The sequence below is a fragment of the Pectinophora gossypiella genome, chromosome 6, assembly GCF_024362695.1.
Source record: "Pectinophora gossypiella chromosome 6, ilPecGoss1.1, whole genome shotgun sequence".
NCBI classification, from domain to species: domain Eukaryota; kingdom Metazoa; phylum Arthropoda; class Insecta; order Lepidoptera; family Gelechiidae; genus Pectinophora; species Pectinophora gossypiella.
This window is the reverse complement of record NC_065409.1, coordinates 7,104,259-7,117,386: the sequence shown is the minus strand read 5'-3', so window position 1 is coordinate 7,117,386 and position 13,128 is coordinate 7,104,259. Positions and strand designations below refer to the sequence as shown.

Genomic DNA, 13,128 nt, shown 5'->3' with positions numbered 1-13,128 from the left:
CTCACTGAGAACTTTAATGTCTGTATAAATAAGAAGGGTTTTGGATCAACTACAATCGAAGATTGATTGAATCTATAATTTGCCAAGCAACGGTAAAGACAATGATTTGATCAGTCATCTGATGCAGGGTAAGCTTTTTTGTATCTTTCGTATCGCAGCTTTTTCGGACAAACAAAGCAAGCTTGAAACTCTAAACACCAAGTTAGATACTATTTCGAAAAATCATATAAGAATAATACTTTACAGAAGGAAGTAATTATAAGTGTTTTTTTTTTATTTGAAAGTTTGCGTTTTCTTTACAATTAATCCTGACAACTATTCCCTTGAAACAGACAGAGCTGCGAGCTAAAGCTAGCTAGTAATAAGATCAGTACCATTCACATAATTATTTATTGCGCTGTTTAACGGCTCTTTGTTTGAGACGCATTAGCATGAGCACGTGGTAGACTCGGGGGAAATGTTAATAGCTTTCGTACATAATACGTGTAACTTTATCAACGCATTGTACCTACACGACAGTGCATTTGTTATTGTCATTATGAACTTGCATTATTATACCACCAGTACAGTCAGCATTATTCAAACCAACCGACATGTTCTTGTAATGTAGGCTCAGTCATTCGAATATGAAGGAGTTGTTAACAACGCAACGAATACGTACATAACTTCACATAAGGAAACGATTATTTAATATTTAACAATCCGAGGAATCCAACAACTTATTAACATCTTGCCTGGCAGACATGGTCAATATTGGCGGTCAACATTTGCACAAATCTGTACACTTATCAGGCGTTTTAACACCAAACATTGCGGCGGCCTAATTTGTGTGTCCGTGGCACGGAGGCGGCGCTCGCTCTGCCACCGCGGTGACAAGTGCTGCGTGACTGGGGCCCGGCTATAGACCCGACTATTGTGATGGCCCTATTGATAGCACGTTGGATTAGCAATAATATTAGCCGAGTTACTTTAAAACAGGTTCAGGTGAAGCTTGTTAGAGAAATAATTTATGTATTCGGAGAAACATTCTCCAATTTAATTGACATTTAAACTGCGATGACAGCCTCTACGTGACGTATTTTGGAGCAGCTATTTGTCACCACCACCATAGAGACATCACGGGTCGCGTTATCTACATCGGCGTCAGATCCCGGATCTACTGGCATATCCGGATCCAAGTACGAATTTAAACTTTCTGCTTAAAGTTTTGTAATGATCAATATTCCTCGAATCTGTAATCGACTAGAATAAGTTTCACATGAAAGAATTACCTACCTACTTCACCCACTTTTTAGTTGAATATGTTTTACGCGCTACACAGCCGAGGTCGCCCACTCTCTGTGTTTATTGTTTTTCAATACTTCGGCCGAATTTCACGCGCGGCGCTCTTTGAACTAACCCTCAAATAGAGAAATATTTACATTACATGTCGGATAAAAATATATGCAAGTCTGTTGAATGGCCATTACTTGTTATAATGTGTACCGCAAATAAAATAGAACAGATTACATAGTAGGCTTGGATAGACAAATTAGTGTGCGCTATTATAAATCTCTCATAACGTATGAAAATGGAAGTACCGGTTGAATTATTCCTAGTTGCTATTGTAGGCAATGTTCGATGGTAGATTGAAATATCGCAATACTGGCTGCAAAATAGTAACAGTGTTATCTTATTATTTATTGGTGTCATAGGTTATGTAACTTCTTATTACGTGATTCTTACACCTTGCCAATCACACTTATTATAATTTAAATAAAAGTGTCGTTGTTCTGAATTAATTTTAAACAACGAAAGGTACCTACGTAAAGTAACGAATATTGCACTTCTGTGCGTTATTTTTCAAGATTTTGTATGAAATCAATCATCATTATAATTAAATTAACTTTGATTAAAGGAGTCGTTAAATCAGTTGCTAAGTACCTACATATACGGTATGCAATCTATAAAGCCAATGCCCTATACGTAATAAAAGTTTTGTTAGTTTCTTGCGCAATAGTTTCATAACTCGTCTCACGAGTTGTTTGAAAAATAATGACTATTTTATAAGCATTGAATGAAAGTGTTTTAAATTGTTTGAATATTTGCTTCTAATATATTTATCTTGATGTATTAGCAAAGCTATGAGTTAATATTTCACTTGTATTTTACTTATTTATTTAAAGTGTCCCAATTATACCTCTAGTAGTAATTTGCAAAATATTTGTAATAAATAATTTAATGGAGTCAATTTTCAGCTGCATTATACAACAAAACGCTAAATATAATGACAAGTGCGGTACTTATTTGTAATTAATAACATCTACGACACTAACGATTTGTCCCACTTACAGCAAGCGCTCATTATTTTTACAATCATTTTCTACAATAATTGTTTTTAATAATGATTCATAAACCTTTATTGGAGTTAATGAAATTGTTTTACGATATTTATGAGAACTGCTGTAAATAAAATGATTTGGTGTTCAGAGGCCTTGAACAAAGAACATAGATAAAGCCAGTTGTTTGTCCTATATTAAGTTACAATAATTATTAAACATATCTACTGAATGCGGAAAAGATCGGACTGAGTTGTGTTCTTAAGGAGAGGCTGATGAATGATACGTAATGATAATGATACAGTATATTGTCGTCCAAATGGCTCTCTTCGTTATAAGACAAAATTGAAAACATTTCCGAGAGGCTTTAAGAAGACCTTTGTGACTAGGTACTTACTAATAGGTAAAGGCATGTTCATAACATTCTATTCGGGAGTAAGAAAGAAGCGCCTCCTCGAGTAAATCACGCAAAGCGTGAGTTTTCAAATTTGCCAGACGAGTTAGGGTTGTCGTTCATGCATTTCACACAAATGATGTTAAAAGCTATCAATTTTCCCATTTCTTATGAATATATGTATCTTGTGTGTTTCCTTTTCCTTTGCTCTAATCTCTTGGATATAAGCAATATACAACAAAAACATCTTTTCTTGGAGTGCGACATCTTAAAAAATCGCGTATGTCCCGGTAGTCGCGTGTACCAAGGACCTTATTTTATCTCGCGTCGTGTCGCGTCGCGGTTACATAGCGTGATAGGCCTGATGGTAGGCCTCCGTTACCGCTAAGTCTTACTTTTATGATCATGATTAATTTCCATATGGTTTATGCCATCGACAATTATGATGAAGGAAATGATTTACGTAAGACCGACAGAAACGCTTGCCTCGGTATGTTTGTACCTTCATATTTGTGGTAAGACATGTGCTAAACGTGCGTTGCTGTTGTTGTTGTGTTATGTTGTGTTGTTGTTGTTGTTGTTTTTATGTTGTGTTGTTCGTATACGTTTCGGAAGTGTGTGACCTAACCTGTATTGGGTTGGTTTTCCCTTCGCGTGTTGGAAGGTCAGACAGGCAGTAGCTTCTCTGTAAAAAACCGGAACTGTCAAATCTTCAGGTTAGGTAAGCGGACCCTGTAGAAACGGGTGCAGCGCATGGCGTGCGTATCGAACTTTACTGTTGTGACGGTAAAGAAATTATACTGTAAAGGCCTTATCTTACTAGGACACCTTGGTTGCGTCACCAGCGAGAAATCTTTCGGGATTCGGTTGCGGTAGGTACTCTATTATACAACTGCATACATCAAGGCGTAACCTTGGTGGCGCCACCATAGTGTCCCAGTGAGATAGTGCCATAATAACAAGCTATTGTAGTACCCTACACGCCTTAGCATTCCAAAAATAATATGAAAGGAACTGGCGATTTCAGACAAAAGTTGACAAATGTTCTCCACCAGAACATTTAAGCTGGTTTGGCACAAACTTTCATGAAAGCGGTTGCGTCAATGGTAATAAATCTATCTTATATACGAGTATATTGTTCTGCATGCTTTCTATATAACTGTATACCTAGTTTACTGATTTTGCAAAGTATATACTATACAAAAGAGACTATACAAAACCTATATCAGGATATTAATTGTTTGGAAGTGGTAAATTTTTTTGTCTTTCTTTCAAATATATTTTGTACCCTATTTTGTTTTTTTCAATGCTAAAATATTATCTGTCCATGTAATTATCATGTATTGAGAGATCCTTGGGGGAGGCCTATGCCCAGCAGTGGGCGTCGTACGGCTGATGATGATACACACTATGATATTAAATAGAGGTAAATAAACTTAACAATTAAATATTCTTAATCTTAACATTCAAAATAATTAAAAACAAGACTACTAAAACTTAAATCAAAAAGAAACTAAAGTACATAACAACAGGTCAATTAAAAATGCTTCCTTTAATATTATACATACCTAAAAGGAGATGCTTATAAGCTAAATATTATCAATATTGAACTTTTTCGTACGATATAAGGGTAAAACGTAGCTTTATTTGGATTTTACAATAGATTATATTATAATTACTATTTACCTAGCTAAGATGCATACGTACTTACCCATTATATTTATTTATTTATCGTTTATTTCAGGTACTAGTCCCATAGCATTACAAATTATAAATTAGATTTCAATAGAATAAAATAAAATATTTGATAACATATAAATCGTCCGATTTAAATAAACATCTTACATCAACATAGCTAAACTCTCGGGTCACACGTCCTAAGCTAATGCGTGGATTGTACGCATATGCGCACGCGTTTGTTTTCGGGTGACCGCCACCGAGCTTCCCGTTCCGATAGCCGGCAAATATCCTCGCCGCTTCCTGCTCGTTGCGCAATTGTTGGCACATCTTTAGCCACTGTTTAATACGACCGGAGTTAAAAATTGGTATTGACTTTACTACTTCGAAAAGGAAAATAAATTGAAATACTCTGACTCCGACGGGACGGCAAATCTTGTCAAGCTGGGCTGCTGGTTCAAGTCCTGTCCGAGTCAATTTAATTTTCTCTTTGTAGTTTCCCTAAGCATAAGTGAGTGCAATAAAAACAAAGAATTCTTTACTACTCCAGTTCTCAACTTCTTTGCGGATATCAACTTCATGCGCGTGTTTTGATAGCTTAATTAACTAGTAGAAGAATATTAATTTTTAACGGGTCCTGCAATAGACATGATGTATTCTGGTGATCAGGTTAGGCTTATAACCAGTTCAAAAATAACATAGAAATTCCTATCGTATGGGTTGTGAGATGGATTACCAACCCCATCAACTGGTGTCAGGGTAAATTATTGAGCCGACAAAGGCCCCTGACGTGACTCAAGTAGCGACTACGTACTTACATCAGTAAGTAGTAACCGCGACCAACGGCTTAACGTGCCTTCCGAGGTACGGATCATCTTACTTCTGGACAACCAGGTGATCAGCATGCGATGTCCTAACTAAACTAGGGATCGTGAGCAGAACGCTCAACCACTCGACCACTTAGTATAGTTATAAAAAGTTAGTTAGTTGTGTGTTATAGAAATTGATCCCTTTAGACGACTAAAATAAAACGTCATTATAAAGATGACAAAGTAGTGATCCTCTTTCCACGCTGTAGGAAGCCAGTGGGACGTTTATAGGCTGACTTTAATATAACTACGAGTATAAGCAACGAGACGTAGAGTACCTTACCTGCCTACAAGTACGTATAGGGCTATATGTACAATTCGAGAGCGTTGTAGGACGAATAGCAATAAAATGTTAATATTAACATTTAAGACGCAATTACGCATGAAGATCGCAATTTGGTAGATAATTCGCGTGTAAAGCGAGCCAGTTACAGAGTACTGGATGTGTTACATACAATGCGAATGTTAACATTCATTTTAAATGTTTATCTTTTCATTTACATAATGGAGTGGCAGGCGCAGACTGCTAGGGGACGACCTACTCTACCACTACTATCTACGAAGACATGCTTATTTATATATACCTACTCTACCTACTGATATTGTACACACGTTGTATGAATGTGTGAGAATCGCCTGATAAAAATTAAGCGAGAATGTAGGATATAATTTTTTTAAAGAACGTCTAGGGCCCTGTGCCGAGGTTTTTCTCGCAGCTTCTTTTCCCCGGCTATACAGGTTGTGAGAAGCTGCAGAAGTTTTAGGCGGACGAGACGTTGGTTATGTAAAAATTGACGATTCAAAGTGTAAGTAGTGTAACTATGTTACCTACTGAATAAAGATATTTTTGAATTTGAATTTATGACAGAGGTAAATGTGCTTGATCAGAGTACTTGAAGATAAGCTCGTTAGTATTTGGAATTCATAAAGCAAGAAAAAAATATTATTTTAAACTGTTTTTGACGTTATTTTTGTACTTAAATAAAGACTAACCTTTGACAGGATTTCACCTGTTTGTCTGTGTCATCGATTGTTAAAGTTTTTTAGCTTCATCATTATACTTTTATACATTTGTCGAGTTTGTTTACTATATGTAAAACAATAAAACAGCGCATTTGTTTTTGTTATACAATTTATTACCGCATGCACTTAAGCCGTACTTGGATGTCGGCAGTATAAGTAAATTGTAGGTTATTAAATCGTTGTTTTATATATATTGCGTCTTATTTTTAGCAACGTAAGTATATACTGCGTATGAAGTTTTAAGTTATGTAACGAAACTAGGTATTCTATGCCATCGCCTACAGGCCACCATCGACATAAACTTATTGTTTAGAACGTAAATCGCTAGGGAAATTTTAAAAGTAATACCCACTTAAAGCACCTACATAAATAGTCCAGTACTGGGCAGAAGCCTCCCTTTAAATAACCGTGGTATTACGAAATCTCTACCCTGGTCTACTTACTGTGAGTTAGCGAAAAATTTCAAATGCTGTTGAAAATCATTATCTTCTAGAAGTCTCATTCATTATGATAGTTTTACTATTGTTGCACAATTAAATACTTAATTTTCTTCTATCAACCCTGGTGTCAGGGTTAATCTTCCTAATCAAAAGTTTTTTGTTTAAATATTATAAATCTTCTGTGCGACTTGCAACTTGTCTTCTGTGCAAAATTCGCACTTGCAACTGAATATATATAGTCATGAGCAATAAAAATATAACTTTAGGACTCTGTCGCACTAACATATTATTTGACATTTAATGAGACTTATAGTCCACTTTGTCAAAAAAGTTAATGTGACATGGTATCAAAGTGTATGCATATTAATGCCCGTGACCGTACTTGCCTAGTCTACAACTACCCATTGATCACAGTGAAACATTCGTTTTGCATTCTCAGGCAATGTCTTTATTGTTCGTGGAGTGCATAGCTAGGTGTACCGCATGTGCTAGTTGTAATAGTATCTAGGCGAGTAAATGATCCCGACCGGCGACAGGCAAGGTCGTGTGTGGGCTGTGGCGCTTCGTTCCAACCGTTTTTTGCATCCAACTCGTCTTTTCTGCCTTCTCTCCTGCCTTCTTTACTAAGTATCCACTATAACATCAAGAAATTACCAATTCCATCTCGTATAATACAACATAATACAGAAAAAAACTACGCGCAAGCTCCGCAGAGATTCGAAACGCGTTGATGTCTTTACTACGCGAAGTAAATGACCGCTAGAAAATGTTCAGAACTTTATATGGTAATGGATATTAAGCAGATTCTATATTAAGAAAAGTCAAAAATAGAACATGTTTGACATTGATAGACAGCCAGTTATCGATATAATAGAGTATTTAGGCACTCAAGAAGGGTTTAGGAGATCGTTGAAACTTTAAACTTTTTGCATCAGAGCAAAACATAACAACAATGTCGATGATGTGTGGCGTGTAAAAAATACGCGTTGCTAGAAGAACCGGTGCGACCGCATGCCGCGCGCGCGCTCGCGGCAAGGCCTCGCCGGCACCTGCGCCCGCGCCGATACCCCGCCGCCCGCGCACCGCTCCGCCACTCACCCACTTTCACATTTGGACTCGACACCTCATAAGCTGTACTCACACTCATCTAACTTAATACCATCCCTTATACCCGGATGTTATCATTAAATAACTTCTCAATTTAAACAAAATATAGGTTAATAATGGCAATACTCCCATGCAGGGGGCGAACAGGGTTCGGCCCTGTTCTGGGACTTAAACATAGCTGGCGAGGAGTGGATGTTTCATACTATACACCTCTGCATTCGGGGAGACAGACATCATACTATGTTATGTAGTTATGTTAACTAAGTATATAAACTTTACATGAGCCATGTCAGAGCTTTTGGCGGCTCAATTATTACCCTGGTGATTGATGAGGTTGGGCATTGATCTCATAACTCACACGAGAGAAGAAGTATGTATATGAGAAAATCACTACATCGATTTCCATCTAAGATTGCCATTGACAAATAGACAGCCGGTAGATCAATCACCTACACAAAATTGTCATCAGACAATTTCGAGTACTGTATAATGTTGTTTCTAGTAATGAATAACTAAAGATATCATATCGCGACATTACTTAATACGAACCGTACTAGTGACTAAGCTTAACTGTCTCTTGAAGACCGGAACTAAATAAAAAGTTAGTCATAGCCCAGGATTAAATTAAAACGTGATTCACAAAAACAGGGATTGCGAAATTATGAGCAATATTCTTAAAATATCCCTTCTTATCCGATACGTCGCTGTTAGTTTCTCCGTAGCGCTCGGAGTGCAGCGCATACGCTCATTACAGGTACTTGACTCAACAATTTACTTGTAACTATAAAGTACAATTTATGGGATATTAATAGAGCGCAGGGCCACGACAAAAATAGCAACTCGTGTAGCATTACTTAATTACGAGCCCCGAGCCCGCGCCGCCGACACGTAACTGTTCCACGTTAGAAATTACGGGGCAGTATTCAATTAAATTGTCATGAAGGGCCTCCAGCGCTATTATTACGGTAGTGCAGTATTTTGCTGTTTATTTATTTATTCGCGGTTTCTCGCAGAAAATTCAATTTGCACATAATGATACATACTTAAGTGCTTTATTCGTATTTACGAGACTTTACATCGCCTCGCCAAACATACCACTCTAAAATATGCTCTAATACAAGAGCCAACATTAAAATGCGTTTATTCCATTAAATTGAATGTAAGATAAACACTACGGCGCTATAAACTTGATGTTATTATAAATGAATAATAACATAAAGTTGTAATCAAGAGCGTGCAAAAACATTGAGTGTAGAATTTGAATTGCTGTTTGCGTTATTTATTTAATGCGTATAAAAGCTACAGGTACGTGGTCATGGTTATTATCTAAGCACAGATTGGCGGGGTAAAAGCTGTGGTTGCGACATCGGCAATCGGCACCGGGAGCGCTGGCAGCGGCGGCGGCGCTGCCCACGGCGGCGCGGCGTAGCGGCAGCGGCGGCGGCGCGGCGCGGGCCACAATCCGCGCCTCGATAAATGACATGCCTCATTAAAGTAAGCGGTGCGCGGTAGCCGCGAGATGCTATCAACCGGCTACTTGACTGTATAAAAAGGCTAATGGCACCCTCGGGTCAACTTGACGCCACAAACGCCATACACCTGTCTCTACGTAATCTAACACTCTTTCGATAAATTAAACTCGCATGCAAATCGAACACGGAAACGCAGCGACTAGCCCACTTCAACCGTGCATTAGCTGTCTAATGATAAGATTGATAAATCATAAAAATTCCACCGGCAACGGGACGGGAACCCATGGTTGTTATGTGGCACGCGACAAAAAAGCTCATTACCTAAGCAAATGTATATTTTAATACAGAATAAGCAATAAATCTCGCGATGGGCTTTCGAATTCCGCGCAAGTCATCCGACGAGGTGAGATCGGCTGGGAAATACCGCTCGCATAATATACTATACGTACACAATCTCACTTACTACTTGTTAATGTAGTGTCGCGTCTGCCACGCTAGCCGCCTGCTGATAACATGTTTCTTCAAATATCACAGCAGACCAAAAAACAAAGATTTAAGAATTATAACATAAAAATTTAACTTATTCAGTATACATTATTAATGGCGTGTTAGGAACAGTTGTGTCGGATTCCAGGGCTGTGGTCGCAGAGTGGTTCCGCATTGAAGGTTTTTGCGCGACGTGGGCGCCGCCGGCGGCGGCGCGGCGGCCCGGCGGCCGTCCCGTGCGCACGCTCCCCGCCTGCCGCGTGTGAGGACACCCACATCAACCCTCGCTATTTTAATTGCCTATACTTGATAAGTAATTGAAACATGTAACCGTTCCCGAGTTTCCTACGCAAGTCCACCCAACGATGTCGGCCCTTAGTTTCGAGCATGTTGCGGCCGTCGGCCATGTCCCGTTAACGCGAACGCTTGTCATTGCAGCAGACATTCAACCTTTAAGTGCTTGCAGTCTTCTTGAGAATTAAATTTGTGGCTTTTATTACTCGACATCGAATCGAAACACACAAGCTCGCAGCTGACATAACTGGTTATTCCTCTTGTCCGCTGATAGCATGTTGAAAACGTCGTGTAGTTGTATTAACAATTAGCACTTGTCGCCTTTTACGTTTCACACCCATATGTACGAGTGTAATGCTCTAACTGAATGTGAGACGTCAACGCGTATAAATATTAAAAGACGTCAATGTAGGAGATCGAGAGAGAACTAGTGAGAACCACGCGAGAAGCCTGTTTCTTTTCAGGCGGCGGTCTGTCTCCAACCGATAGTTATCGATGAATATCTTCACACGTTTGCGGGAAGATTTTCGAAACTCCCCAAAATAAGTGCGCTAATGAAATTACCCGCCGGTTATTGTCTAGGTGCGAGCTTGCCGCGTGTCAGTTAGCATTGTTATTCTAAACTTGGAGCGTGATAAATTGGTTGGTACTGTCACTTGTGTCGGACACTGTGTAGGCATACAAACGGTCTTTAAACAAGACTCCAGAGACGATTACGAACGTCATCTTTTATTTCTCACCTCGACTTCACATGGTATATTTGTTAGACAACTAAAATTCTTCAAATGTAGAATCTGTACGTATTAGGATATTTGTCGCGTGACCGGTCAGACATTGCATCGCATCGCATCGGTCGACATACAAATGACACTGAGAGAATGGAAACAGGCGCAAGTCTTTATTGAATGCTGGTAAAGTTATGAGTGCGGTCGCGTTTTTAACCTTCCATACGTTGACTGCGTGTGTCCTTGTCCTAGTAAATAACTGACTATGTAAATCATTTCGTAGCACAACATAACATGAATACGACTTCGGCTTTAATTTGCATAAAATTCGCGTTAACAGCCGACTTTTATGTTGCGGGTGAACGATAGAATAATAACATTTCAACGTTTCATATATTATGATAGAGACGTAAATTTCAGTTTCATTTTCGCCAATTTCATATCTAACACACTACAGTGATAATATTTCATAGGCAATGAGAAGAAAAATAAACTAAGTACATTACATTTATTTAGCTATTTGTCTATTTCCAGAGAATAAATATTGCTATTATTTATATTCTGGAAATAGACAATAATGCTATAACAGCCTCCGTGGTCTAGTGGTTAGAGCGTTAGGCTCACGATCCGGAGGTCCGGGTTCAATTTCCGATGGGGACATTCTTGAAATCACTTTGTGAGACTGTCCTTTGTTTGATAAGGACTTTTCAGGCTTGAATTCCGTGCGTCGGAGGGCACGTTAAGCCGTTGGTCTCGGCTACTATTAGCCGCAAAATCACCTCCACCAACCCGCATTGGAGCAGCGTGGTGGAGTATGCTCCATACCCCCTCCGGTTGAATGAGGGGAGGCCTGTGCCCAGCAGTGGGACGTATATAAGCTGTTTTTGTGTGTGTGTGTGTGTGTGTGTGTGTGTGTGTGTGTGTGTGTGTGTGTGTGTGTGTGTGTGTGTGTGTAAATACTGCTATAGATCTGGTGAGTTAGACGTTTGAGTATATGTATGTATACGTATAGTCAAGTGCAGTCCTGTGTGCTGTGTGCATGTTACCTTACAAATGCAGGTGAAGCAACTGCTCCAGTCGTGCTCGAGGCGCGCGTCCTGCAGGCTGTACTGCTCGCCTTCGTTGGTGCACGGGGCGCGCTCGCCTTCTACAAAAACACACATACTCATTTACAACTTATCACATTTAAAGCCTATTAATCTTTAACGGAATGAGTATAGTCATAAGCATAAGTCAGTGCATGCGTTTGCCTGATATTCGAGAAAATCTACTGTTACTATCTAACATCTTTTAGTTTTACGTTAACTTGCAGAGACACTCATTGCCGATCCCTAGTCTGATAATATAACATCGAATCACGCCTGTATCCCCAAAGGGGTAGGTAGAGCTTTGTAGTATATACACCTACTTCTGGCCAGATATTTTTGTCTCATGTAATAAGGGGGCCCTTTATAATGAAGTCCCAAATTGTAAATACTCTATGTCACGCAGCCAAAGTAATATCAATAACCTATCTACAGTCACCAGGCCTTTCAACCGCAGAAGGTATTTTGAGAAATCCATTATAGTAGTTTAAAGAACGTCTGAACTGCTGCCAAGAAGGAAACTATGGCAGGTATATCTACTACTACATGAAAAAAACTTCACGAAGTCTCGACTCTATTACAAAGAAGGTTTAAAGGAAACCAAATAAACAACGAAATTGAGTATTATTCACGTGCGATCATAGGTTCGAGTATTAAGCGAAGTGATTGTTACTTCAATTCATTAGAAGTACTCAATGTATCCCTTATGTAAAGGTAATGTTATTGAACGAAGTAGCAGGAATATAAATTTTATTGATGAGTCACGCTAAGGCTGACATATTCTCATGCCTCACTACCATACAGCATTGTTTGTGAAACTTCTCACATCAATAACAATGTTTTGTGTCTTATGCCGTTGTCTTAACTTGGTCAATAAATCCCCGCCATAACTTGTATTATTACGTCTATTCTTAGATTAATTCAGTAAGTGGACGGTCAATATTTGTTTTTCGTACTACGCAAATGTCCCGAGCATACTTTCAAAGATGAGCGACGCATTTGTATTCTAAATAGTACCCAATTCAACATAGCAGATTTTTTGAAAATTGAATTGTTTAAAAAAATAACATTGAAAAATACTTACTAAATTAAACGCCATGCCAAAAGACGGCTATGGAATTTAATGTAATAAATGAACAAAAATAAGATTTTTACAAAAGTCAACGTCAAATCACACTTCTACGATAACATTTTTTTTTTCATTCGCACGAGACATCCATAATAGGCAATACCTAGAT

At 38.7% G+C, this 13,128-nt stretch overlaps 1 protein-coding gene across 1 annotated transcript in view; it reads right to left on the bottom strand.

Moving 5' to 3' along the window:
- Positions 1-13,128, bottom strand: part of LOC126367256 (BMP-binding endothelial regulator protein-like) — a 50,187-nt gene that overhangs the window by 14,001 nt on the left and 23,058 nt on the right. The window contains exon 3 of the mRNA XM_050010674.1: positions 11,852-11,952. Coding sequence (XP_049866631.1) covers positions 11,852-11,952 — 101 coding nt within the window. The remainder of the gene's footprint in view (positions 1-11,851; positions 11,953-13,128) is intronic.